Source organism: Sesamum indicum, linkage group LG7, assembly GCF_000512975.1.
Source record: "Sesamum indicum cultivar Zhongzhi No. 13 linkage group LG7, S_indicum_v1.0, whole genome shotgun sequence".
NCBI classification, from domain to species: Eukaryota; Viridiplantae; Streptophyta; class Magnoliopsida; order Lamiales; family Pedaliaceae; genus Sesamum; species Sesamum indicum.
The window spans coordinates 5,253,049-5,280,424 of NC_026151.1; the positions used below are offsets into that span (position 1 = coordinate 5,253,049).

General features: G+C 32.8%; 4 protein-coding genes across 7 annotated transcripts in view; 3 read left to right on the forward strand and 1 right to left on the reverse strand.

Moving 5' to 3' along the window:
• LOC105166401 (F-box protein CPR30-like) lies at positions 8,897–11,307 on the forward strand. Of its 4 annotated transcripts, none has more exons than XM_020695279.1 (2): positions 8,897–9,139; positions 9,981–11,307. In XM_020695279.1, exon 2 carries the CDS (start codon positions 9,997–9,999, stop codon positions 11,173–11,175), a length of 1,179 nt encoding a protein of 392 aa, XP_020550938.1. In that variant the 5' UTR covers positions 8,897–9,139; positions 9,981–9,996; the 3' UTR covers positions 11,176–11,307. The 4 variants fall into 4 exon arrangements, with proteins under 4 accessions (XP_020550938.1, XP_020550937.1, XP_020550939.1 ...); XM_020695278.1 differs by having other exon boundaries at positions 9,989–11,307; XM_020695280.1 differs by having other exon boundaries at positions 8,897–9,132.
• LOC105166340 (early nodulin-like protein 1) lies at positions 17,517–18,509 on the forward strand. The gene is made up of 2 exons (XM_011085660.1): positions 17,517–17,774; positions 18,059–18,509. Exons 1-2 carry the CDS (start codon positions 17,591–17,593, stop codon positions 18,427–18,429), a joined length of 555 nt encoding a protein of 184 aa, XP_011083962.1. The 5' UTR covers positions 17,517–17,590; the 3' UTR covers positions 18,430–18,509.
• Positions 20,362–26,994, forward strand: LOC105166341 (APO protein 2, chloroplastic). Its single transcript, XM_011085661.2, has 4 exons — positions 20,362–20,549; positions 22,229–22,365; positions 24,545–24,894; positions 25,135–26,994. Exons 2-4 carry the CDS (start codon positions 22,231–22,233, stop codon positions 25,961–25,963), a joined length of 1,314 nt encoding a protein of 437 aa, XP_011083963.1. The 5' UTR covers positions 20,362–20,549; positions 22,229–22,230; the 3' UTR covers positions 25,964–26,994.
• Positions 26,638–27,376, reverse strand: part of LOC105166402 (periaxin) — a gene marked incomplete at its 5' end in the record, with an annotated part of 3,700 nt that continues 2,961 nt past the window's right edge. The window contains 1 exon segment of the mRNA XM_011085741.2: positions 26,638–27,369. Within this exon segment, the coding sequence (XP_011084043.2) occupies positions 26,884–27,369 (486 nt within the window).

Consider the following 27,376-nt stretch of genomic DNA (forward strand, 5'->3'; position numbering starts at 1 on the left):
TATATTAGTATAATATTAATTTATGTATTTTTAATACAAAATGAAAAGAAGGATTATTCAGTAAAATTATAAAAATTATTTCTTTCTTCTTAATCTGTTTTCCTCGTACGAAATAAGGAGAAGTATTTGAAATTTTCTGCCTTTCCAATCATACCAAATAATTTGAAAAAAAACTATTATTCTTTCCCTCCTCCTTTCCTTTCACTTGCCTCCCCTTCCACTTCCCTTTTTCTTTCATTTAAACCAAACGAATATGGATTACGATAACACATGACCTTGAGCAAAAACCAAGTCGACAAATCTGAATCCAAAATGTGATAATTGACAAGACACTAACATATATCAAAATGTGCACAACACAGAGCATTCAACAAAAATCAAGTATTATAGTCTGTCACCAAAATCCATCATTCCAATTTGAATTAGAAACAAAACTAAACATCCCTCTCTTTGATACTGTGTTTGTGTAGATATGTGCTTTCTGGCAAAGGAGTTGTGCTTGAAGTTCCACTTCTATTTGCTCTTACCCAATATGAATTTGAAACTCCCTTGATGCTTGATGATATGGATTGCGTTGTTGATTAACAACCATGATTCAAAGTCGTGGTATTGGTGATAATATCGGTCGTATTGTTTTACATCGATCGCAGTGTATCGAGATATTATCAGGCGATACGAAACAAATATATTATATACTTAAAAAAAATATTCTAAAAATATAAGTATCACAAATTACTATTTAATATTACAAACAAAAACTTTTATTGGTACCAAGCATTGCTAAATTAATCATAGAAGTGCTTAAAAAATTCATACATATATAAAACTAAAATATAAGCACACGAAATACACTGCATAAGGGTTCTTTTGACTATATTTATTTTCTCAAATCAGTGATAGTTTAGTCAAAGTTGTATCAAAGCTGTCGATACATAATAGTTTCAGATAATATCGCTCAATTTTCTCAGATCAGCAAGGACCAATCCGGATACATATCGACCGATACTTTGACCATGTGACCAACATTGTTTCTTGAAGTTTTTGGGTGGAGACATGGTTTCTTTTTTGAAGCTTACTTGAGAGTGAAACAGGATTTGTTGTTTTCATAAAGCTATTGTATGAACCTACGGTGAGATAGAAACAATATTATTATTTTTTTTTATAAGAAACAATCAATTTATTGAAAAACAATAAATGAAAAGTATTGTACAAGTACCTGTGGGGGTCTAATAACATTTGAAGAACTTTTGTGAGGTGCATATTGTTGAGCCACCTGTAAAAAAACAACATGAATTGAGGTCTACTAGTTCAATAACAAAGAGTTAGAAATATGTTAATGTTATAATACTTGAAATACCTTAAGTACCTTGCAGAAGCTGTGCTTGATGATAGTGTGGGCATCTGTAGAACAACCAAATAAACAAATAACTACTTATAGTTTTTTCTTTTTTTAATTTAATAAGAGAATTGTCGGGATCTCCGTTCCATCTAAATATGACTAAAAGAATAAATTCCAATTTTTTTTTTTTTTTCCTTTTCTTTTTTCTACTTCTTGTTTTTCCGTCGTGACTCTTTTTTCCTTGCTCTTCTCTTTTAACCAAAATCCTTTATCTAGTGTATCTCCTCTAAACCATCAACAAATCAAATAAGACACCACAACAAAGAAGTATTTACAGTTTATCAACACTTTATAAAACTGTATAAGTATATACAATTTACCTCATCTAAAATATGTATTCTTTCTGCTGCAATTGTTGTACTTGAGACATTTGTAGGCTGAGTTTCCTGTATCAAATGCACAAAATATCATGATTGAAATATTTACAGTTTATAAGTTAAAATAAGTAAAGAATAAGTTTTTTATTGCACCTATATGAACTTGAATTGGATGAAGAGGATTTGGACATTCTCTCTTGTTGTGGCCTTGTCTCACAAACATTCACATGTGTGAGTTAGACCCTTTCTTGACACAATTGCTGGTTCTCTAATGTCATTGGCATCTATTCTTGGTTTTGCATGTGGAGGGTCTACAGGTCCTAAAAGGGATTCTTCAAAGTCATGCATCATTGGAATTGGGTTTATTATGTAACTCTACACTTACAGGTATACATCCTTCTTGAAGTAGGCATCTACAAAGGATTCCATACTCTGTCTATGGTGGTCTATGGCAGCAATTGCATGATAGTATGGGTATCCACACAACTAGAACATCCCACAACTGTAGTGCCTGTCGTTGAGGTATACAATGTGGTTTTGCACGAAGTGCATAACCTCAAGTTTGTCTTCCCCATCCAACTCGGAAAGCAATTTCTGCTTTCATGGTTTTGCTTTTCAATCTTTCTCATTATATTTGGATCTACATCCCTATTGTATCTTTCCATCCTCTCTCTTTTTGTTTGAATTCTTGCCATACATTTCTTTCTAATCCATTCAAACATCTCTGTGATTGGAAACTCTCTTGCTTCAAGAATGTAATGATTAAAAGATTCAATCTGACAACCACATCACTTTTTGACCTAGCAGGAGAAAAACATCCTGCCTAATGATGGGCTAGAATTTTAGTAAACCATCCAAAGTCTGACCCTGCCCATTTTAGGATTAACCCTCTCTATTTCTTTCATTATTATCAAGTGGTCTTTCACACTATAAGTTGAAGCACTCTTCCCAAACAATTTGTTCAATTCTTGCCCCTTGAATTTTGATTGAAATTGTTATACATGTGTCTAAGACAAAAGCTATGTTCAGCATGTGGTGCCAATTGTGTGACAACCTCAATTAACCTCTTTTGCCTGTCAGAAATAAACACCTAACCCCTCTGATCATGACTCCCAATATCCTTGAATAGCAAATTTAGAAACCATTCCCAAGTGTAGTTCTCAACTTCAACAAATGCCAATGCAATTGGGTAGATGTTATTATTACCATCCCTCCCTATAAAAACATTTGACCCTTGTACAATTCTTCTAAAAAAAACACCCATCAAGCCCAATACATGGTCTACAACTATCTAAGAACCCATCCCACAAATCACTAAAGCACACATACATTTTTTGTAGCAGTGGGAGATTTAAACCTCTGTAAACTTTCAGTATCATAGAGTTAGAGGGTTATAGTTGCAGATAGTGGCACAATAATCATAAACATGTTATTTGTTGCTTTATGTCCCCTTTCATTAGATCAGAAGAATATCTTTTTGCCCTGTGTACCTTATGCAGACTTCATCAACCTGATTTTATCCTATTATCTTGTTTTACAAAGATTCCAACCACTTAGAAGGATTATCTCTTACAAATTGCTTCAGCCACTTTCCAGTACATTTATAATTTTCTTGTATGTTTTGAGTTTTATGAGCACATGTATGCCTTCCCTTAATTGATTATATCATAAATGTGGTGGTTCTCATTATTGGAGAAGCACGAATTCTCCATTCACACCCATTCTTGCACACAACAGTTATTTTGGTTTTCTCATTTTTAATGAAAGTCAAATCCCATTTTTGGCAAATGCCTGCCATAATCTGCTGACCTATTGACAAAAGTATCATCATTTATTGGCCCCTCCAAATCCTCCAACATCCATGGATACTCTGAGGCAGATTTATCTCTTTAATTCTCACTGTTCCCAACACCCTATCCACCAATGAGCTTGCTTTTGTATCTACTGACAATACATTGTGCTTGTGGGATGTTAATAAAAATATTTCAATTTTTGTTCTATTCATATAACGCATAGCATAAGAACTAATTTTAATGAAAATCAACCAATCTTATTTGCCTGAAAGATAGGATAACATGCTATAAAAGTAAAGAGAAGGAGTTGGTAAAAGCCTTAATTCCTCAGAAAATTAGAGTTGACACTATAAAACTTAGATGCCCTGAAGGTTAAAAACAAATTCAAGTTGTATTCGATATCTTTGGGAAAGAAAATTATTTTTCTTGTGATGACTTATATCATTTGTAGCAACCTATTGTGGAAAAATATGAACGCATGCTAGAAAGAACAAGTTATGAAATTATTTCTGCTGGTGTTGTAGGATGAGGATACAAGAGTATGATTTTGGGTTAAGTTTTTTCAAAAATCATAATCATAGGGAAGAAAAGGTAACGGTATGAAATTTCATCCCGAGGTGACTTCACCAGACTTGCTTTTAGTCTGATAGGAAATCAAACTCACAATTGTAAGAACTGAAGGCCTAAGACTACTTATTCCTTCTCGAAAGCTGCCCGTAAATGCCTTTCTTACTAGGCTGATAGTAGTGAGGTCGAATCCCAGGGGAATTCCCTTTAGAAAATATGAGAATCAGTCTAGATCATGTTACCATAAGAATTGAATAACTAGTCCCTTTTCTATATACATATCGTTAGGTAATAGGATAATGCCCATAAATTTTCGTAGTAAACTTGGTAATTGTGTTGCCAAATTAACTCATCCTAAAATGCAAGATAAAAAGGAAATTTGGTAAGACTCATTTGTCTTTCGAGCAACAAGGTTTCAGCAAAGTTTCTAAAGAAGAACTTATGATTTTTAAAGAAGCTATACAGGAGATAAGTCATTAGACATAAACGAAGAAAGTAAGTTTTCTCCCAAAAATATTAAAAGACTTATCCATAGGAATGTAAGCTAGAACCCTTTGGTATGGTGGGATAGAAATAAGATCGAAGCTACTTTGAAGGTTAAAGAGGAATGCAAGTATGAGTATGTTCGAACAAACTCATCCAAGTGAATATGGAGGATAAAAAGGATATGCAGGAGATCATCAAGGAGCATAACAATCTTAAAGTCATTGAGTTTGGAGTCTTTGCTTACAATAACCTTGTTTTTCTGGTGAAAAATTATGGTGAGATAAAAATAAGTATTGAGTTGCAAGAACACATTGGAGAAAATTCACAATTGTTTTTGGTATTCTTAAAGATAAGAAACAACTTCAAAGCTTGTTGTGTACCGTCTATGTAGATGCCAATGATTATAGATGGGAAGCAGTGCTCATGAAGAAGACGACTATTAGTGAACAACCATGTAGATATACAGAAAGATTATTCAATGAACAATAAGCCAAAGTTTGGCAAATCAATGAGGGAGTTCTTTGTTGTTTCAAAGACGTTTAAGAAATGGCCTTTGTTCTTACTAGCCAAAGAATTTACTTCAAAATTAATAATATGAATACTAAAGCTTTGACTAAAATAAACTTGAATAAAATACCAAGAAAGCTCGTATTATTAGATGGCAAGCTGAATGCCAATACTATTATTATTATACTATTGTTGTTATTAAATATCGAAAAGTACTCTTGTAGATTTCTTGACGAGATGGAGGTTTCTGAAGCAAACTCCATTATTGTAAGGCTTAGGTACTTCAGGAGAATCTTGAGGAGCTTGATAAGGAGTTTGGACAACTTGCAGTTAAAGCCCAAATAGCTAGCCAAGTCCAACAAGCTGATATTGACACTATCCAGATCAGGAGTACCAAACTTGGTTCTAGCTCGTTATGGCATGGTGTACTAGAATGAATGGGAAAGGCATCGGCTTCAATGATGGCTCAAGAGTTAAGAGAGCGTAGCTCTAAACCTGTAGCGACAGATTCAAGTACAATTTGCACGAGGTCATCACCAAACTCTAGTGAAGAGACAACAATTGAATTACAAGAAGTACAAACTCCTGATAATTCCAGTCAACCTAACACCTTTGGGGTAAAAGAGGGAGAGATTAACATTAGCCAATTACATATACTTCTAAGGTTAATACTAACGATTTAGTATCTTCTATTTTTTGCTTGGAAGGTGTACCAGAGAATGTTGAAAAACTGGTTTCCCAAAAGTAATCGACTGAAGCAAGACCATAGTAGACGCATCCAACAAGTATAACCAGATCTGGATGCTTGAAAGGTTGAAACTCGAAGAAGTCCGAGACTGGTATGCTTTTGGAGCTCTTGTCACCAGGATTTTTTAAAATCTCAAAACTTCCAGAATGGATCAGCGGGGCGGTCTGTGACGTTTAACAAAATAATCCCCACCTTAAGCGAGAAAATATTTTGGAGCTTAAGTTTATCTCAACAGCTCCAGAAAATGCCGAAAAAGGGTCTCATTTGACATTCTATTTCATCAAATTGTAGAGACTTGACATGGTAGCATTCATTCCTTAGCGAAGATAAAATATCTACTAGAAGAGTTTGGAGATATTGGGTCTGTCTCACTAAGATGGACAAAGTGAAATGTGTTTAAAATATTTTTAAATTAAATGGATCATTATTGATAAACTCCATGACAGAGAAAAGCACCAAGTTCGCTAAAGCTTGTTCAAAAAGAAATCAATGCTCGTTTAGGAGAATAAGCTGCCTGCAACATATGCCACAAAGAAGAAGAAATGCGACATGATGTATGTCAAACAATGGCACAATCACATACCCCTTGTCGCGAAAAACCCTTGTTCGAGTAACCTAAAAGAAACTTGAAACCAGAAAATGGTAAAAGAAGACAAAGACGACAACAGTCAGAAAAGAGGACACCAACTAGCGAGCACATGGCAGACAAGTCATAATAACCACAGTTGAGAAATTGAACAAAAATAGGTGAGGGACACAATGACATCATCTAAAATAAGTTTGAAGTCCGTAATTAAAGTCCATAGGCTATTATAAATAAAAAATTAGGAAGCAGATGGAGGACATCAGAAAAATTTCTCCAACTCTTCAGAAAATAAAGCGAGACTTTCAAAATTTTAATTGTTAGGTTTTTTTTTCAGCGTATAAGGATTTTTCCAAAGAGTGAAGTCCTCTTTTTCATGAGAGGGTAAATAGTTGTCTCCTCCAATAGAGGAATTAATATTTTAAATATTTTTTCAATAAATTAAAAGCTTCTGTTCAAACTCGATCATCCAAAATTTTACTAAGTCTTTATATTGAAGTGTTTTTATTCCCTAAGGTAGGAAACAAAATAAGCCATGTTGTTTGTTGCTGAAGAAGAAAATACTTGCAAACCATATGTTGTGGTAGTGTAGCTGGAGGAAGTCCGTAAAATTGAGAACTTGAAATTTCTAAGAAAAAGACGGTCAAAATAAGGTATGAATTTATGGAGGTTTAATTTATTTTCGAAGCATGTCAGGTCTACCTTAATTAGAGCATGTAGTGGACTATGGTTATTTTTTATTAAAAGGGCAAAATTGTTATAAATTGGATTAAAGGACCAAAATCTCGAACATTTGAAAGATACAGTATCAAAATTGCCACCTCCAAAGTTAAAGAACAAAAATTGTCAACCCCTTATAAATATAGGACCAAAATTACAATAAGCCCTATACATATCATAGCTTTCTCTTAAAATTAGGATAAATTGCATATAATTTCTCAGTATTTTAAAATTTTAGCTAAAAACCCCCTGTGTAAAAGAAATAGGCAAAAAACCCCTGTATTTTTTAAAATTATAACACACTCCCCTTCCGTTAATTGTGGTTAGTACCGTTAAAATTTTTACCAAATTGCCGTTATACCCTTGTAATGACAGCCTTTAATCTTACTAGTAAAAAAATGGATAGTCCAGATTTGAAGTAACTTAAAGTATATTTTTTATTTATATATATACAATTATACATATAAGTATATACATACTATACATATAATTTTTATTTATATATATCGTTATACACAATATAATTATATATATATATATATATATATAGATGCGGCGACGGGAGCAACTCTATGATGGGCAACGTCGTTCTATGGATGGCCACGCATCGCCGCTTTGACGCCTCCCAAAGCCTTGTGGCCGCGACCCATCACTTTTAAAATTTAAAAATAATAATAATGTATTATAATACTGAAAAAAATATCGTAATTTAATAATTATTTATATTATATAAGAAAATTTAAAAAGATTAATATAATGTTTTTATGTTTAATTAATATATTGTATGGATAAATATAATTTATTTTAATATATTTAAACTAAATAATAATTTAATTTTGTTAATAATATATAATTGATTGATATTTATATTTAATAAATATTAAATTTAAAATGTGAATTTTAATATATTTATTTTTGTTTGGTGATTTTTCAATTTGAAATTTTAACCTTTAAAAATTTTATATACTTTTTAGGTTTTTATATTTAATTAATATATTTCGTAAATAAATATAATTTACTAAAATATATTTAGATTAAATAATAATTTAAATTAATCAATAATATTATTATTTATTAAAATATATTTACATGTAAAAAAGGATGGTAAAATGAACATTTGCACATATAAAGTAATCCTAAAAAAGGTAAAAAATGAAGCCCACTTACGAAATAGGCGAGTGTCAACTACTCTCCATTAATTTCTAACAGAGAAGGACTTTTTTACTATATTTTAAATAATACAGGAGTTTTTTCGCCTACAAAATTAATACAAAGAAATTTTATTTCAGTAAAACATACCGAGAGCGTTATGCAATTTACCCTAAAATTAATTAGTGTTGTCGCTGGTGGCAGCACATTCTCTCAATAAATGTCTATCATAAATGTACCTTTCAAGCAGGTAATAGATTAATAAAAAAAATGAAATTTGTTAAGCATTCACACAAGGTACATAGGTAGAAAGAATATAGACAAGACTATGTTTGGTATATCAAAAGGATCATTAAGAAATCAAATTGCAATATGCTACGCGTTCACATTGACTATCTATGAAAAATACTATACTTTATACCTTATTATGTTAGGTATAGTCTTTTAACACGTTCAAACATATTATTGGACTCTCCCCAATTTTCACCTTCAAACCCTCTACTTACTTTTTTAATTAATCAAACAAAAGTGACAGCCAAGAATATTAAAATAATTGACCTTGACTCAATAAGCAAACACCATATATATATATATATATATATATATATATATACCTTGTATGAAATTCTCAATTTATGTCTTGAAATTGCAGAAACGTTGTATGTTGCTAATTAGTCTCCATGAATCTATTACCTTCATCATGATCAGTTTGTCTTAGCCATAATATTACCTCTTGTAATTAGTTAATGATGTCTGGTTACGACTCATGCATGATTTTGTAAGCAATTTCTAGTAAGTGGGCTGTCCTCATCCATCTTGAAGAAGCAGAATTTGCAGAAAGATCCTTCTCTCACTTGTTGCAGGTAACAGGTACTTCTCTAACCCTTTTGTTTTTTTGGATGAGAAAATCGTGATAAATAAAATCAATAATTAAAAAACATTCTAACATATGAGACTAAAAATGCGATTTTTCCATTCAAAGCATTGTCTAAATAACAAAAAAGAACTATTTTGAATTTCTAATTTTAGCTACATCCCAGAATAATTAAGTTAAAGTTTAGGCCTAAGAGTAAATATTCCAGCTTATCCAAATTGAGCCTTATCAAATACTTAATTGGACTAGCTGAGTCAAGTGTAAACAGACAAATAATACTGAAAATATTTCAAATTTCTGTTGTCTTTGCAAAATACACACAATTTAATATATTTTATATTTCAGAAGCGCACACAAAAAGATTCTTAGTCAAAGTAGGTTTGGCTAAACCATATTAATCATAGAACAAGTGTGATACATCTGCTACGTGATTGATCACTTTTCTTGAATTATTCGCTAATACATTACAAGTGTAATGCATTTGCCACATGACTGTTCAGATTCGAGCAAACCTTATGTTACTTAAAATTTCGTCCTATCTCAAATCTTTTCCTCTCTAATCTCCATCTTCCAAAAATAAAGCTTATGAAGTTTGGAAAGTTTCTTCTGTTTGTTATTCTCATATCTCACCAAGCTAGGAAAGATCAAATCCTAAAAAAGCCTTAGAGAAAAAAGAATCCGCATCTTCACAAGTTCTCCTCCACCAAACAAGCTCTGATCAATGCTGCATCCGATGCTCAAACTTATATATATAAATAATTGCAATTATGCCTTCTTCACTTACTATATTTCCCTGATCTTTTTTTAATATCTTTGTATTGACTAATTCATCACTAGATTTGCAGGTTAAATCATGAATTCTGAGGAGAGTCCATTGCCTCAAGATCTGATAATCGAGATACTGTCATGGCTTCCGCCGGAGACCCTCTCGAGCTTCAGAAGCGTCTCCAAATGGTGGTGTTCTACAATCAGCGACCCCAAATTCGTCGCCAAACATCAATACCACTTCGGTGCTTCCCTGAAAAACAGTAACAGCAACCGTATAGTAATTCTGACTGAAAGACACGCAGATCCCCGCGCTCCCCTCAAACTGCGCCTGTTCCCCGAAAGCAATCCTGGTACACTTCCCGTGAATAACATGGAACTAGACCTGGGGAAGAGAGGTGCAGCTGAAAGCTGCAGAATTATGGGTTCTTGCGATGGACTCTTCTGTCTCGCCAGTTCTTCGTCCGATTACGTGGGCATACAACTGTGTAATCCATGCGTTAGATGGGCAACTGGACTACCGGTTCATCGTTTCACCGATGAATTCAATCCAGTCGATCTATACTATGGCATTGGATTCGACGCATCTGTGAATGATTACAAGGTTTTAAAGCTCAGGCGTCCCGTCACTTCCCGCATGCACATGCCTGGAGCAGCTGCAGTGTTTTCCGTGAAGGCTAGGTCCTGGAAAAGACTGAACGTCTCAGTTCCGCCTAATATTCCACTCGGCAGGTCAGTTTTCCTGCATGGATTTGTCCACTGGCTCACCTGTTTACCGTCGTTATACAATAATATCAAGCGCATCATGTTATTCGACATTTGTAATGAGGTTTTTGGGGAACTGCAATTGCCGGAAATAGACAGGGACCTGGATACCAATGCTTGTGCAGACATTTCGATATCTGTGGTGATGGGATCTCTCTGCGTGTTGGTTGCGGAATCAAGAACGCATATAAGCTGTGATGTGTGGGTGATGAAAGCATACGGGGTCGTGGAATCATGGAGCAAACAGTTCAGCGTTGTGCTCGGGGGAGGAATCACCAAATGTGTGGAACTAACAGTTGGAGGCAAAATTCTATGCTGTACTGAAAATAGTGAACCTAGAAATGTGAGCAGGCACGGAGAGCTTCGTTACGAGCCTTTGTCTTCTCAGCTGGTTTTATATGATCCTGCAATGGATGAATACAGATATGTTGGGCCAGCTCCGTCTTGTAAACATGTCGTTTCACTTGTAGCAAGTCTTGCACTTCTTAATGGTACGATTTAGCATGGAACAAGTTCTTTCAGCATGGTTACATGTATAATATTTGTCATTTATTTTATTTAAATAAAAAGTTTCTTTATGTATTATGTATATAGATGCGTAAAGTGCATTTTACCCTCCCTCTGTTTTAATAAATATTTGAAAAAAAATCCATGAGAGAAAATCAATAAAAAATTTCATGTGTTTTTCAAAATACAGTTCATTGCCCCTGGATTAAATTTGAACTAATTGAAATAGTTGAGAAATCTTTGATTGGATTATAATATTCATTCTTTATGTTTATTATGCTTGTTCAGTAGAATAAAAAAATCTTGTCTTTTGTCGTATATGTGGTCCTTTATATTGACCCAAAATGGTACCCATTTGCACTATTAACCATGTGCTTTCTTGCCCTCTATGTTTTATTGTTAGACATAGTGATAGTTGGGCTGCTTTTCTGAAACATTTTTGTTTTCTAAGTCAGGGCAAAAGATGAGGGTGGAAAAAATGCAAGTGTGGAGGGTAAGAGGGTAAGGGGTGAGAGTGATAAAACAATAGGGATGGAGGATGAAGAGGTAAGGAATGAAGGTGAAAAAATAGCAAGGATGGAGGGTGAAGGGGTAAGGGATGAGGGTGAAAAAAGAAAGGGGAAAATGGTGGTAGGTGATTGGTTAACAGATTCCTCATCAGAGTTTGATGGCTCATCTGATAAGGACTATAGGTAGCCTGAAGATGAAGAGAGTGAATTTGATACCCTTAGTGTTGCATTGGACCACATTAAGGATATTAATATAGAGTTGATGAAAAAATTGAAAATGTTCAAAAAAATGAACAAACAAAAGATGAGGGAATAAGCAAACTTAAATGAGCTGAGAGTGGATACTGAAAATGAGTGATTTAGTGAGGCTGATCTAGAGGTGATAAGAAAAATTCAAACCACCCAAAACTGCCCGAATTAAATTGAATTGAACCATTTTTTATGATTTATTTTTCAAATAGCAATTCTATATTTAGAGTAAAATTGCACAATACTATTGGTTTGATTTTAATTTCGAGCTTAAAAAAGGGTCAGAAATCGAACTGTATCGCTAAATATATAATTAATTTTTTAAATATATATATAATAACTTGATAAAATAATTAATTTGTTAGAAGAATTCTATATTCAAATTATATAAGCACAAAATTCATATATTATTAAAGATCCATATTACTAAAGTCCGTTTTTGTTAAATTTATATTTGGACTTTATACCAAAAAATATTTATGATTAATTTCTTTAAGTCCGTTTAAACTTTAAGTCTGTTTGATGATTGCCGTAATTTTTCATTCATTTTTCCTCCCATATTTTTTTCTCCCCTTTTCCGCCTCTCTTTTCTCTCTTACCCCCTTCTATTTTATCTTTGTTCTCTCTCACTCTATGCTTTTAAATATTTATTGAATCTATTGATAATGATCTTGTCATTCTCAGAATTGGAGTTATCAAGCTCTAGCGCAACATCAAAGAACATATACGACTAATTTGAAAGGAATCTTTATTAGGTTTGAATTTGCATGAATGATTAAATGTATATTTTTATGATATTTTATTTTTTAAATTTTTTGCTAACACTAAATACTAATAAGTGTCACAATTGTTACAGGTTCTTTATGCTATACATAATAATAGTTAAGTTGTGCTTATGCAGGATGACATCCATACAATGAAGTAAGTCGATCTCGATGCCTATTGTCTACAAATTCTCAATTGCATAGTCTACTATTACCTAGTATTAATTATCAAATATTGATTAAGGATGCAATTAAATCTAATATATTTTTTTAATAATATTTTTAATATGTCCATAACCAATTCTTGGCCTTTGCTGAACTAAGTGTTTTCTTGTTGGATTGTTATATATGTTCTTACATTTTAATCTGTTTAAAGTTTTGAGAGTGTTGGTGATATATGGTGCATAATGTTGGTCTTTCTTGATTGCTGCATACAAACACTTGTTCAATTCTTTATTTATGTTAGTCTCAACGTCTTATTTTTATTGCAAGTAATAAAACCGTTAAACCGCACCTTTGATTTTGATTTTAGAAGTGGCAATTTAAAAAATTATTTTATAAAACTACCAATGACAATTTAATTTGAAAATAGTTTTAAAAAAGTCAAAATCGCACCGTAAGCACCCATATATGATAACTGATTGGCTGCAAAAGGGAATCGAGTGGATTAGAGTCAAGCTACTGGTAATGATTTAAAAGAAAAGAAAAGAAGGTATGGAGAAGTATTCTGGGGAGATATGCCCAGATACTCTGAAGAAGGTGAACAAACAACAACAAATACTAAGAAATTGCTTTGTGAGATGGTGTAGGGGGATTGAGTATGAGGTAGAGCATTACACTAAAAGTGAACACGGTGCGGGTTGGACCAATTTAGGTAATTTTTCGGCTCAATTCGATATTTATTATTTTTAAAAAGTCTAGCCTAAACCTAACCTGACAATCACTAAAATCATACTTTGTAGTCTAATTGAGTTGGGGCAGTTTTTGCAATCTTTAATATAAAGTCAATCACTTATACAATCAAATAAATTTTAAAGTTCAACTATTGTAAAGACATTAAATTTTTTATTTTAAAATACATATGCTAAAGTCACAAAAAATACAAATATACTAATGACATTCAGTTGCGCCCAAAATCTAAATTATGTCGACATCCCTTCAGGTTATATTTAACTAGTTATCGTCGTACATGATTTTTCGAGCATATAAAAAGAATTTGATGTGAAAAATATGATGAGAGAAAAATGTAGAGCAGTGGGTAGTTAAGTGGAAAAAAAAATATAATTATGAGATTATTAAAAAATATTAAAATTACTAATCGGCGATAATAATTTTTTAGCGAAATAAAATGCAAGAGACTGCACTGAAAAAATATTAATAGGCGAAACATTATCCTAAATAAATAAATAAACAAAACAATGAGATCCCTGTGAATCATTGAGGAGGAGACAATGGTCTTCTTTTTTAAAAGTTTTTAAAAATCATATTTTCGATCTGTTAGTATTTTCACATAAGGTAAAATACAGTCCATCCATTTCTCAGTCGACATAGATTGATGTTATGCTAAAAAGGGCCCGCACGTGTGAAATTGTTTCGTCCACACAAATTTGTATATAAATAGAGACCAGCAAATTTTCATTTGATATTATCAAGAATAATAATATATGTCGTTTTTTTAAGGAATCATAATGTATCTAGGATAATTACATTTACACCTCTTGATTTATAACTTATTTATATAAATCATTTCTATTTTTGGGATAATTACACATACACCCACTGAAAAAGTCGATTTCGTTTATATAAACCACTCATATTTTCTGAAAAATTACACACACGTACCCTCTAAAAACGTGAATGTTATTACATAAACTATTTTTATTTTTTTTGCTGTTAGAGGTGGTTTTTGTAATTATACAAAAGACAGAAACCATAAATCAGAATGTGTAAATATAATTATTTTACATAACTTTGTCGGGCTGGATCCGACGAACAAATATAGACGACGAGACTTTATAACTCTAATTTTCTTAATATGCATTAATTAGCCTCATGTTAAAATAAGCGAAAAATGTGGCTAAGAGAGTAAGAGACTTGGTCACTATTAGTCATTCCCCAACAATCCACACAAATGACTAATGAAGAAGAAGAATGAAAGACTGTGTTGTGGAAACCACTGCCTTAATAGCGAAATTTCGGTACTACCGTGATGCAGATAGTATAAATCGATCGCTCCCCAAAGTTAACACAGCTATTACTTTCTTACACGCGCACTCGTGAAGAAAGCTTAGAACAACGAACAAAAAGAACACTCAGAAGTGAAAGAAGAGGAAGAAGCTTGAAGAGAAGAGGCTCTCGATTTGGGTGTGTTTTAAATACATAGGGACTGAGTCTATTTATAGATGTGTAGCTAAGTTGCTAGGAAGTTGGACTCTCTATCAACCACAAAATATTGCCAACGGATTGTTTGTTTAAAATAAGCAAAACATGTGGCTAAGAGTGTAAGAGACTTGGTCACTATTAATTATTCCCCAACAGTTGTTACCCTACCATTTCGCACAATGGGGCATAGACATCATGGGACCTTTTCCCCTGGCTCCCAGACAAAGAAAATTCCTTTTGGGAGCCATCGACTACTTTACCAAGTGGGTGGAAGCAGAGCTACTCGCTTGTATAACGGAAGGAGAAGTGATGAAGTTTATATGGAATAATATTATGTGTCACTTCGGACTGCCTCAAAAAATAATCTCAGACAACGATCGAAAATTCCAAGATCAAAAAATACAAGAATGATATACAAATTTGTGTATCAAACAAAGATTCACATCTCCAGTCCAACGGATAGGTAGAGGTCACCAACCAGATCCCCGCTACTTCTTTTTTTTAATATATAAATTAATTTTTAATTAATTTAATTAATCTAATATTTTATTGTTAATATATAATATTTTAATTAAATAATAATTATATAAAATATTTTATTATTAATAAATATATATAGTATTATATATTAGATGTAAGAGAAGGGCAAAACTATAAAAAAAAATATACTTTTATAGCTAATTCACACTCAAAGCACGTGTGGCTAAATTTCGTACTAAGAGATTTTCTTAAATTTTATTTTATATCACGAAAGGGTAATTAATGCTTTAATTTTTATAAGAGTATTTTTTAAAAATTCTATTACCACATGGGCTCCCTTCATTTTTCCCCTCCCAATTCGTTATTGATTTTCATTGTCAGGATACTTATAACATTTGTTTTAGGTTTTAAAAGCCGGAAGACTCGTACACAATTCATCGGAATTGAGCAGTTTTACTCCCAACACACGTGAAATCATTTGAAATTCTTTTTTTAAATTCTTATATTTTTAAAAGTGAATATATCACTTATTAGTTATAAAAAATATTAAATTCATGATATTATTTATATTTCTATTATTGAATCATTAGTATACATTTATATATGAAAAATTAATAATAAATTATTTTAATGGATGAGGAAACTATTTAATTTATTATTGGCTAAAATACATTTTGCCCCCCTGAACTATACTTGATGTAACATTACCGTCCTAAACTAACAAATGTTACTCCCTACAATTAAATTTTTGAATAATCTTGCCCTCATATTATATATATAGTTCAAAGAATTTGTTTTTCTAATAATTTTGAATTTTAAGTTTAATTAAAATTTTCTCAATTGAAAAAAACATCTTTAATTATAATGAAGTAATAAAAAATTAGTAAATTTAATAGTTTGAATATTATTATATTTTACAGACTCAAAGTTAAATAATGAATGAGTACGAAAAATATAAAAATTAATTTCATAAAAAGATTTTATTAATTTAGTAATAGAATTAAGTTATTAACTATTTTTTGTTTTAGATAAAAATGAGTAATTAAATGATTTTTTCAATATTTTCTTTAAAAAACATGATAAAATATTTATATTTATTCATTTTTTCCTAAAAATATTTAACTTTTGGTTAAACATATATATTTGTCAATTTATTTTAAAAAGCACATATAAATTATTGGTTTTATATTATATTTATTGTGTATCTACTATATGTATTAATTTTATACTCCACTTGTAATTTAAGCTCTTTTTTATTAAAATAAATTAATTAAAATATAATGTAGTGATGATTTAATATGCAAAAAACTAAAATATATATTAAATAATATATATATATATATAGTGCGGTAAATTCAATTAAGCCAATACTTAAAATTTAATAAAACTGCAAAATATGTTAAAGAAAAAATATCATGAAATAGCAAATAAAAAAAAAATCATCAATCATCAATCATTGCATATTATTATCGATAAGTTTTGAGATCTTAATTATATTTTTGTCACCAATATTATTTTTATTTAGTCATTAGAGATCCAAATTAAGGGGAAAAAATTCAAATTTCAAAACTATTATTTTTCCTAATAATAAACAACTCCCCATTCTCGGAAAATTGACACCTAGTAATTATTGTATTGTCAATTGAAGGAGGAATATTATATAGTAATTATCCTTTATTTCCAACATCTCCTCACAGTCAAATTTCTCTCTTTCAGCATTAAAAGCAACGGCAATTTTTCCTGCTGTTTTCAATTTCGGTAATCACAAAACAGTGACATGAAACGCCTCAATTGTAAAGAATGATTAACCTCCAAGTAATTTCATACTGGACCAAACAAACCCTTCAAAATTCTTGGCAAACACGTGTGCCACTCACGTGCCAGCCATGAGAATCCCACCTCAACTCAAATTGCTGATATGCGTATATATATATCTAGCAAATGGTCACCAGCCAGAAACCCTACTCTCTCAAAAGACCATTTTCCATCTGAAAACGCGTTGTTCTCTTCATTTCTGCATCAGGAAATGGCTACTCTGAAAGCCCTTATTCCCTGTTTGGCTCTCCTGCTTTTTGTGTCCATGATCAGCTTTTCTGAAGCGAGAGAGTTTGAGGTTGGTGGCAAGAAGCCTTCCTGGGAACTCCCATCTTCACCTGATGCGTTCAACAAATGGGCTCAGAGAAACCGATTCCAAATCGGTGACACTGTTGGTAATCTTGCCTTCACTCTTTCTCTCTCTCTCTCATTTCTTTTCTAAATTTATGTTTTCGACTTGTCGTTCGTGGTTTTCTGTAATTTTTGTCTTGTTTACGTGCTCCTTTTTTTTAAAACAAAAATTGATGTGTTAAAGTTCCCTTTCAGTTTAGTTTCTGTGGTTTTAGATGCTACATTTGCAGCTTTTTTCCCCGAAAATTTGTGTCTGGATTTCTGTTTATTGCTATTTTATTTCATTAAATGTTTGTTAAAATTTATATATACTAACTCGTGTGCGCAGTTCTGACATACGACGCGAAAAGTGATTCCGTGCTGGAAGTGACTGAGAAGAACTACCAAACCTGCAATGTATCCAATCCCATCAGATCCTACACCGACGGGAACACCAAAATCACACTAGACAGATCAGGCCCATTTTTCTTCGTCAGTGGCGCTGAAGACCACTGCCAGAAAGGCCAAAAGCTGGAAATCCTAGTTCTTTCGGCCAAACACCGCTCGCTGGGCCATTCTCCGGCGCCTTCTCCTTCCGAGACCCATCACCACCACCACCACCACCACGCCCCGGCACCAGCACCTTCCAACGCTGGTTCTGGGCTGAGGGTTGGACTTATGAGCGGCGCTGCGGTGGTTGCTGTTTTGGCTTTGGTTTAGAAAGATCGATTGTAGCAAAAAGATTTGCATGAGTTTGTGTTTATTGGTACTGGAAATTGCTTTCTCAATTCTTGACTAAATTTTATTGCTGTTTTACTTAGTTGTTTCTGTTTTTCTTTTTCCCTTTTTCTTAATTTTTGTTTATGATCTCTTGATTCTAACACTGGTTTTAAGTGCAATGCTAATTTATAATTCCTTGCATTCCATTTCACGTAATTTTGTTCGAAAAGAATAATTCTTCCTTCGATACACCGTAAATCACTGTAGTTTTAATAATTATAATAAATTAATATTTTGTTCCATGACTAAATAAAATTAATTTAAAAATCTAAATTTTCACCACAATTAACGGGTAAATTATATTTTTGGTCCTATAAAGACCAATTCACACATTAAGTTCTATATGTGGTTTATTTTTTTCAATTTGAGGGATTTTCGTAAAATTGATAACCACAGATGCTCTTTCTGTTAGTTAATACAATGAAAATAAAGGTAAATTATATTTTTGGTTTTGTTTTCAATTTTAGTCCCACATGTAAATATGTGAATTGGTTTGAGTGTGGGACCAAAATTAAAAATTGGTCCACTTATGCGACCAAAAATATAATTTACTTATTTTGATTGCATTGACTAATGGGAAAAACAACTGCCTTATCAATTTGGCGGAAATTCCTCGTCCTCAAATTAAAAAAACAATTACATATGAGACTCAATGTGCCAATTGACTTAAGTGTGGGATCAAAATTGGAAACAAGTCAATTTATGGGACAAAAAATATAATTTACCCACAATTAACTAATGATTGTCACGGACTACAAATATTTACTATGGTTCTCTTAAAAAAATAATTCTACAGTTACAAAAATCAAATCTGATCCCAAAAAAGAATTTTCAACTATTGAGTTATATATATATCAAAATATTTATCATGATTTTAATCTACAAATACATATATATATATATATATATTAACTAATATAATCTCACTTGTAAAAATAATGGTTAATAGCCATGGCCTAATACATAATAATTTTTTACTTTTATTCGAAATAATTAACTATAATATTATAATTGTTCGAGTGTTTGAACGGCAATGATTTGAATTATTGTGTTTTTTTGTAGCAGTAATGAGTAGGGGATTTGTGAGATCATTTGTGTGCGGCGTGGAATATTAGGCATGCTCCATATTTATTAATTATAGCAGATGATAAGAACAAACTTTAATTTGGTAGCCCAAAATTTAACTGGATTTGAGTTGGAGTGAATTTTCCTTTTATATTATCAGAAGATAAGGGTTGCACGTTACATCTATTTTCTCATAACAATCCAACCCATTGTTAGAGTGCGCCTATATTCATGCCTAATTATGCTAATATTTTAATGACTTTCCCCTAATTTTCTCTATAGGACCTGCTTAGAAATATTTTTATAGAGTAATTTTATTTGATTTTGGAGCAAGGAAAAAGAATGTAATTACACTGTGGAGGGGTGTATATATATATATATAATGGGGTATTATTTTAATTGATATATGCCAATTTAATTGTATTTTTTAAGATTTGAACTAATTATAAATACCCTCTCATTGTTCAAAAAATTATCGATACCTCCTAATTCTAACGACGGTCCAATACACTCTTGTATTCGTTTATGGTCATGCTTTAAAAATATATACTTCACTATTCTATAAGTAGACTAAAGATTTATGTTTATACAAATAAAACATATAAACGTAAATGAATTTAATTATTATTTTTGGTTCAATATTTAATGTAAAATGTTATCCGGGCACATATTACATTAGTGATCATGTAATCGTCTTATTACTCTATGTACTTCAAATTATAAACTTTTGGGTCAACTGAAATCCAAATAAAAACAACTGAACTCAAACCAAAAAATGGGAATTAAATCAATACATTTATATCTCTTTGTCTGTGTTGTGAGGATTTTTCACAATTACATATTCGGATCACATACATAGCACATAATTTCTCTCTCTCTCCCCACCACCCCATCTCAATCCCATCCCAGTAATCCCACCCCACCTCCCCAATCCTGTTCCACCGCCCGCTGTCCCAGCAGAGCAGATTTCCAGGAGAGTCAGCAAGTATTCCTAAGTAAGTTTTTTCTGCTGCGAGCTAATGCATGGTGGTGTTCTTTTTGGTGGTTCTAAATGGGTTCAATTGGCAAACTTCATGGCTTTTGGTGAAAATGGATTCTTTTACTTCTGTTTTCCCCAATTTAGAGTTTAGTTCTGAACTTATTACAAAGGATTTATGGTGTGAAGCATTTGATTATCAGCTACTAGAAGAATTGCGCCGTCGTACTTGGGGGAGACTTTCAGTTTCAGTCTCGAACAGCTGTATTAGGCCACTTGTTTAAACGGAGAGTTGCAAATGGGTGTGAGAGTGTGTGACGTGAGTTTCTTGTTTTGGTGCTTGGAAAAAATTAAGTAGGAAACGACAATGTAATTGGAAAGGAAAGACACTTTCGCATTTGGTTTATCCTTCGCAGTGTGAATTCTAGTTTGGTTGGAGATAATTGAACAACTGCTTTATAGAGCATTAACAAGAACGGCAAGAATCCTGTCCAGTTCAACTTTGCATTTTTCCTCTATGGTTTGCATATGCTTATTAGAAGGAGAAGTATTTTGGTTCTTGGGAGTATGTTTTTTTGTCTTTTTGTTTATTTCTAATTTCAGGAGGGTGGCTGGCGGAGATGAGGACAGTTTCTCAAACCTATTTTGCAAAATGTTTGGTTCAATCTAAACAGAGAGATAAACTCCATTATTTCATTCAATTTGGTTCAGAATTACAGTATCTTTCTCTTTTATCTTGTTGTATGGTGGTTTTGGTGTAGAAAATATCGAGTGGTTTCATCACACCTTATGAATATGACTTGAGCTGCACGTTTGGTTCTCGAAAAGATTTAAGCTGAAATAAATTGAGAAGGTCCTTTTGGCATCCAGTTATGCTTGACTCATTCAGCCATATGATTGATTCTTCTATTTGTATTCTTATTTGGGGGCAAAACTTTCTTTCCATGATTCAGACAAGCTTATCATTTTGTCAAAATGTTATGTCAATTTTCAAAAGCTACATGGTTTTACCTATTTGTTTTTACTTACACTGGCCACTAAAGCTTTCACAAGTTAACTCTTTGAGTGTTGCCATTGTTTTAGCAGCTTGGAAGAAAACTGCATGTAGATATTTTCGCCTTTAGCTGCAAAAATCTCTTTCAAACTCCCTATTTGCCTGTTTCTTGGTTAGCTTTTCCATATGGCATACATGACCTGAGCATAAGTGCATTAGAAGTCATTGATATCATACGTGACTCTCTTGCTCTCAGTGAACTTTTTTCTCTTGAATCTTCTCAATTGGTTTATTTGATTGTTATGTTTTAAATTTTCTAGACAATTGACCAAAAAATGGATGTTCAACCTCTGTTATTTCCCTTATACATGATGCACAATTTCTCCTGTCAATGTGGACTCCTTTTATACTACTAAGTTCTACTAGCATCCTGCTTTCTCTACTTTTTAATTCTTTTCCACTAATTTCCAGCTTCTTTTACTATTGGTAAGTAATGAGGACTGTGCTTGGTAGATTAATGGTGGGGGGTTGGGTTAATAGATGTTGTTCATGAGTGCGAAGGGAGTGCCTGAGTTAATAGATATTTGTTTGTGAGTTAAATGATGTCTGGTGTCGTTGAATGAAAACTTGAAGGGAATGCCTCAGGCACTGTTAAAAACATTTTGCAGAATTAATGTTTAGAAGCTCTCTGTTTTTCATATCAGGAATGGACATTGGGTGTCTGCATTCCCAGTTTAGAAGAACTGCTTTTTTGTGTAGTAAAGGGAGGAAACAATGTTGGAAGTTTGATGTTCTAGGACATGGCACATGGCAAGGTCTCAGTTCGCTTTATTCTTTCAAGGTATTTTTTGTCCTCTTTATGCTTTTCGTATAACTAGTATAATGTATGTGCTTTTTGCATACTATAATTTTTTCATATTTTTGTTTTTCTATAAATATTGTTTAAGAATATTTCATGCTTTTGATACATGATCAATTATGTAACTTTATTAAATATGTACTTAATATTCATGTGCACTAATAATTATTTTAAATTTTTAATATTAACGATTGCGCTTTTTGTTTTCTTCATTCTTGGCACATACAGATGATCATTATTATATTCTTTTTAAAATTAATCCAAAATTCATTATCAATTATATTTTATGTGTTAATATTAAAGTTTATTAATATATCTTGTTCAGAGTAGTTAAAATTATTGAAAGAGAAAATTTAAATATATTAAGTATGTATTTTTTTTCTTATCTCACTTTGCTAATATTGAAGTTTTTTCATAAAAACTAATGTAACAAATCACATGTAATTATATAATGAATCAATTTGATAAAAGTACAAATATAAAACAACTTAATTTATATGACGAGTTAATCAGCCTGTAATATGAAAAAAACTGAAAATTTGTTCATTCAAAATGAGATTGCTCTAATAAGATATTATTAATGCAAAACTTTGAGGCCTGTTTGTTTTTATTTGAAACCTCGTATCTCATTTTCAACTATTTAAAAATTTGAATTCCATTTGTCTTATTATCTTTTTTGCATAAATACTGTTTATTCTTATGATTATTTTCCAACATCTGACAAATTTATTTAATATAAAATAGTGATGGTCCTCCTATATTTGGTCCTATATTTGGTACAGACAGTCAACTAATAATATTAAATACAAATGCAATTTCGAATAAAAACAACATCGTGTTCATGCATTAAGAAAAATAAATAAGTGTCTTTGTTTTTTTTTTTTTTTTCAATATATTAGTCTACATTTCATTTCTACGGGAAAGTAGAATAGTAATACTTTTGCTATTTCTTCTACCAAAAATATAACATGGTTATGACTTTGTTGCACTATTAACTAAGTGGTACATGGAAAAATAATCTCAGGTCTACCCTCAACAAGAAAAGAATGAAATCAAAGCGTTCCATCTAATAAATTTATAAGTGTAACCTTAAATTTTATCTTATAGTAAAGTTTTTGTTTTATGCATGACTAAATCATAAAATATTTTAATTAATTATATTTTGTTTTATTTATTGTGTATGATCAATGTGAAAAATTGAAAAGATAAAGTTTGCTAAGTCAGTTCTATCATTCATTTACTTAAGTAATATCATTTAAAATAGTATGAATAATTCTTTCCATAACTCTTATCTGAATTTATAAAAATAATTTTCATTTTAGAGTTCCATTTGGTATCCACTAGTAAACTAATAAAATGAAACTAATTGCTCTCCATATTGTTATCTTCACAAACTTAGGCATAAAACATATGGAACTTATTTATGCTTTAGTAAGACTATATATGTATGTATATCGTACAGTATACCATATATTATTTTAAAAACTAAAAGCGGATTATGAATAACATTTTTTAAAAAATTTGTCGTGTACATGCATTAAAAAATGCTTTTAAAAAACAAATCAGAACTTTATTGTTACAAATGAATCTATATAGCTCAATGAATTCGATTTTTTATTGCACAACAATGTTTAAGTTAAATGTATGAAATATAGTTAACATATTTGATTAAGAAAAAATATTTTTAATTAAAACTTAAAATAATAATACTATTAAATTACATCTGTATTCTAAGTATAATACTATGATAAGGATAAATTTGGTTAACTTAAACTTCAAAGAAACATTGGTGTTTTTATAGTAGAAAAGATTTGTGCATGCATCTTTCCATAACACAGTAAACATTAGGTTTAGAAAAGGTATTTATTTTCTCTTTACTTTTATGTGCTCTTAGTTATAGGATTAAGCTAGCAGACTTCTGCTCTCCCCCATTTATAAGCAGTTCAATGACTTGAGATCCATTTGTATCTTCTTCTTCTGGTCTTCTACCCTCTACTCTGTTCATCTCTTCAAATACCCATCTTAACTGGTCCACTTGACTAAGGAGGATGATTTAGTTTTAAGGCCAGTACTAGCAATCTGTATCAAACACTACATTTAGTTGTCATTGAAAAGTGGATGTCATGGATATATAGATTAAGTGTGTTTCTTTGACTTGCAGAACAGTTGCGATAGACTCACCTGTCAACGTAACTTTGGAATTTCATCACAACACTTGACTCGTGTCCAAGCACTGGTCATTGAGTGCAATCATCCTCAAAATGCCGATTTTCCTCGTTGTTACTCTAAAAAGGAGAAGAAACCATTTCCTATACCCATAGTTGAGTTACGACGAGCTGCCAGGGAGAGGCTGAAGAATAGGAACAACCAACCAAGAGGTATTCCGCCTCCAAAAAGAGGTTTAGTGGTTGAAAGACTAATTCCTGTTGCATACAAGGTGTTGAATGCGAGAATAACATTAATCAACAATCTCAAGAAGCTCTTGAAAGTGATGCCTGTCAATGCCTGCAAGTAATTTTCCTCCTGATCTTGTATTACCTATGTTTCTTTACAACTGCACGGATTCACCGAGACTGTTTTCTCTGATCTTATGTGTGTTCAGACTTTTTTTTCCTTTTGGTGGTTGTAGATGATGATCTCAGTGCAATCATGTCATTAGCAACTTAACATAGACAATTTTCTGATGTTTATTAGTTCCTCTTACTCCTGATGTTTTCTACAGACAATTAAATCTGACGACAATTCTGGCAGGTGGTGTAGTGAAATTCATGTGGGTCCTGTTGGCCACCCTTTCAAATCGTGTAGAGGGCCACAAGCATCAATCCGTAAAGGGGCTCATGAATGGGTTGAAGCAGTTGTTGAGGACATGCTGGTACCAGTTGAGGCCTATCACTTGTATGATCGTCTTGGGAAGCGTATTTCTCATGAGGAGAGATTTTCCATCCCAAGAATTCCAGCGGTGGTTGAGCTCTGCATTCAGGCAGGAGTTGACCTGACTGAATATCCTACCAAAAGGAGGAGAAAACCGGTCATACGCATTGGGAGAAAAGAGTTTGTTGATGCTGATGAAAGTGAACTTCCGGACCCCGATCCAGATGCGCCAAAGCCAGAAATATTAGCTGAAATACTGGACTCTGAAATTGTACCGCCATCCGGCAAAGAAGATACGGCATTACTTGCTGAGGAAACGCTCACGGTGTGGGAAGAGATGAGGGAAGGAGCCAAGAGGCTGATGAAGATGTACCCTGTAAGGGTTTGTGGTTATTGTCCTGAAGTGCATGTGGGCCCAACTGGACACAAAGCTCAGAACTGTGGCGCTCATAAGCACCAGCAACGTAATGGGCAACATGGATGGCAAGCAGCAGTTCTTGATGACTTGATTCCACCTAAATTTGTCTGGCATGTACCTGATGTTAATAAGCCTCTGGAGAGGGAGCTGAGGAACTTCTATGGCCAGGCCCCAGCAGTGGTAGAATTATGTGTACAGGCTGGTGCTGCTGTGCCTGAGAAGTACAAACCAACTATGAGGTTGGATGTGGGAATTCCTACAGATGTTAGAGAAGCCGAAATGGTTGTCTGAAGGTTCTTTTTGCTGTTCTTTACCCCTCAATAGCAGGTGTGTTGGCCATCAATCATCAGATTATAAAAGGATTAAGCAAATCTCACAATGAAATTTGTATGCAAGAAGTGTCTTTTAAATAAATTAGCTATTGCACTTGCATATTGAATCCCCAGGAGTATTGATGATTGGGGCTTGGCTATAGTGATCTTCAAGCAGCACCTGATAATATATCTTTCTAGCCAAGTCATATGTTGAGAATGTCTAAGAAGCACAATTCCACGTGTCAGCCAGCGGAAAATGGAAAGGGTTTTTGCATTGAGGAGAAGTTTATGAAGAAAGGAAATGAAACTTTCAAGTCTCCCCAGTTCAGCAATATTGTATATAACTTTGTCTTAGTCCCTGAGAGGAAGGAGTTTGAGTACTATGGTAAAATGTCGCTAATTTATGGAGTAGATTACTATTCTCTATGTAGCTTATGAGTTTGAAGTCTTTTTATAGATGTAGAAAGGTTAAGTCTACTTGTTTTCTCTTCTTGTTCATCATTTCTGATCGTATTGTGATACTGGCGTTAGTTGTATCATGCTGTTTTTGCCTGAGCACTAGTAGCATTGGCGAGAAGGAGAAATACAATCATCATTGCTAATTTACTAAGTTCAAGGAAGGGGGAAATTAGAAGGTAAAAATAGAGTTGATTATTACACAAACAATCATGAAATATATATTGGGCAAATTCACAGGGGGATACAAATTGAAAGCACTGAAATGTAAACTGACATAACCACAAACGATAGTTGCACCTCACCAGAATACAACAAGACAAGTAACCAAACAACTATATGAACTCAATCATTCTAGAACCAGTTCTGACAGAATCACCCCACTCTATAGAATTATCACTTGAGATCAACTTCTTGATAATTTTTTTCCTATGATCCAAATCAAGGGGTTATTGGTCCTTCTGGAAAAGTGGGTTTAGGCAATTCTGGGAACTTTGGGAGTTCAGGAAGTTTAGGCAACTCAGGCAATTCGGGTTTTGGCAATGTTGGAATCTCAGGTTTTGGCAATTCTGGGAGCTCAGGTTTAGGCAATTCTGGAAGCTTAGGCTTTGGCAATTCCGGGATCTCAGGCTTTGGAAGCTCAGCCTTTTCCAACTTTGGCAGTTCTGGCTTGGGCAAAGTGGGAAGCTCAGGTTTTGGCAGTGCTGGAAGCTCAGGCTTAGGCAATGTTGGGAGCTCAGGTTTGGGCAAAGTTGGCAGCTCCGGTTTTGGCAGTGCTGGTAGCTCCGGCTTTGGTAAAGCTGGAATTTGTGGCAGAGGAATCTCAGGCTTGGGAATCTCGGGCAAGGCCGACTCCAGGAGGTGCCGTGCCTCTGCTTGATATGTGTTGCCACTTATTGATGACAGAGTAATGAGCAATAGCAGGAGAAAGGAA

What these genes read in the sequence shown, in the direction of transcription:
- LOC105166340 (XM_011085660.1), top strand. Translation starts at nt 17,591, where the DNA reads ATGGCTACTCTGAAAGCCCTTATTCCCTGTTTGGCTCTCCTGCTTTTT. An exon ending in CCAAATCGGTGACACTGTTG is followed by an intron (nt 17,775 to 18,058) that starts GTAATCTTGCCT and finishes TCGTGTGCGCAG; the next exon opens with TTCTGACATACGACGCGAAA.
- LOC105166341 (XM_011085661.2), top strand. Translation starts at nt 22,231, where the DNA reads ATGGACATTGGGTGTCTGCATTCCCAGTTTAGAAGAACTGCTTTTTTG. An exon ending in GTTCGCTTTATTCTTTCAAG is followed by an intron (nt 22,366 to 24,544) that starts GTATTTTTTGTC and finishes TTTGACTTGCAG; the next exon opens with AACAGTTGCGATAGACTCAC. An exon ending in ATGCCTGTCAATGCCTGCAA is followed by an intron (nt 24,895 to 25,134) that starts GTAATTTTCCTC and finishes CAATTCTGGCAG; the next exon opens with GTGGTGTAGTGAAATTCATG.
- LOC105166401 (XM_020695279.1), top strand. Translation starts at nt 9,997, where the DNA reads ATGAATTCTGAGGAGAGTCCATTGCCTCAAGATCTGATAATCGAGATA.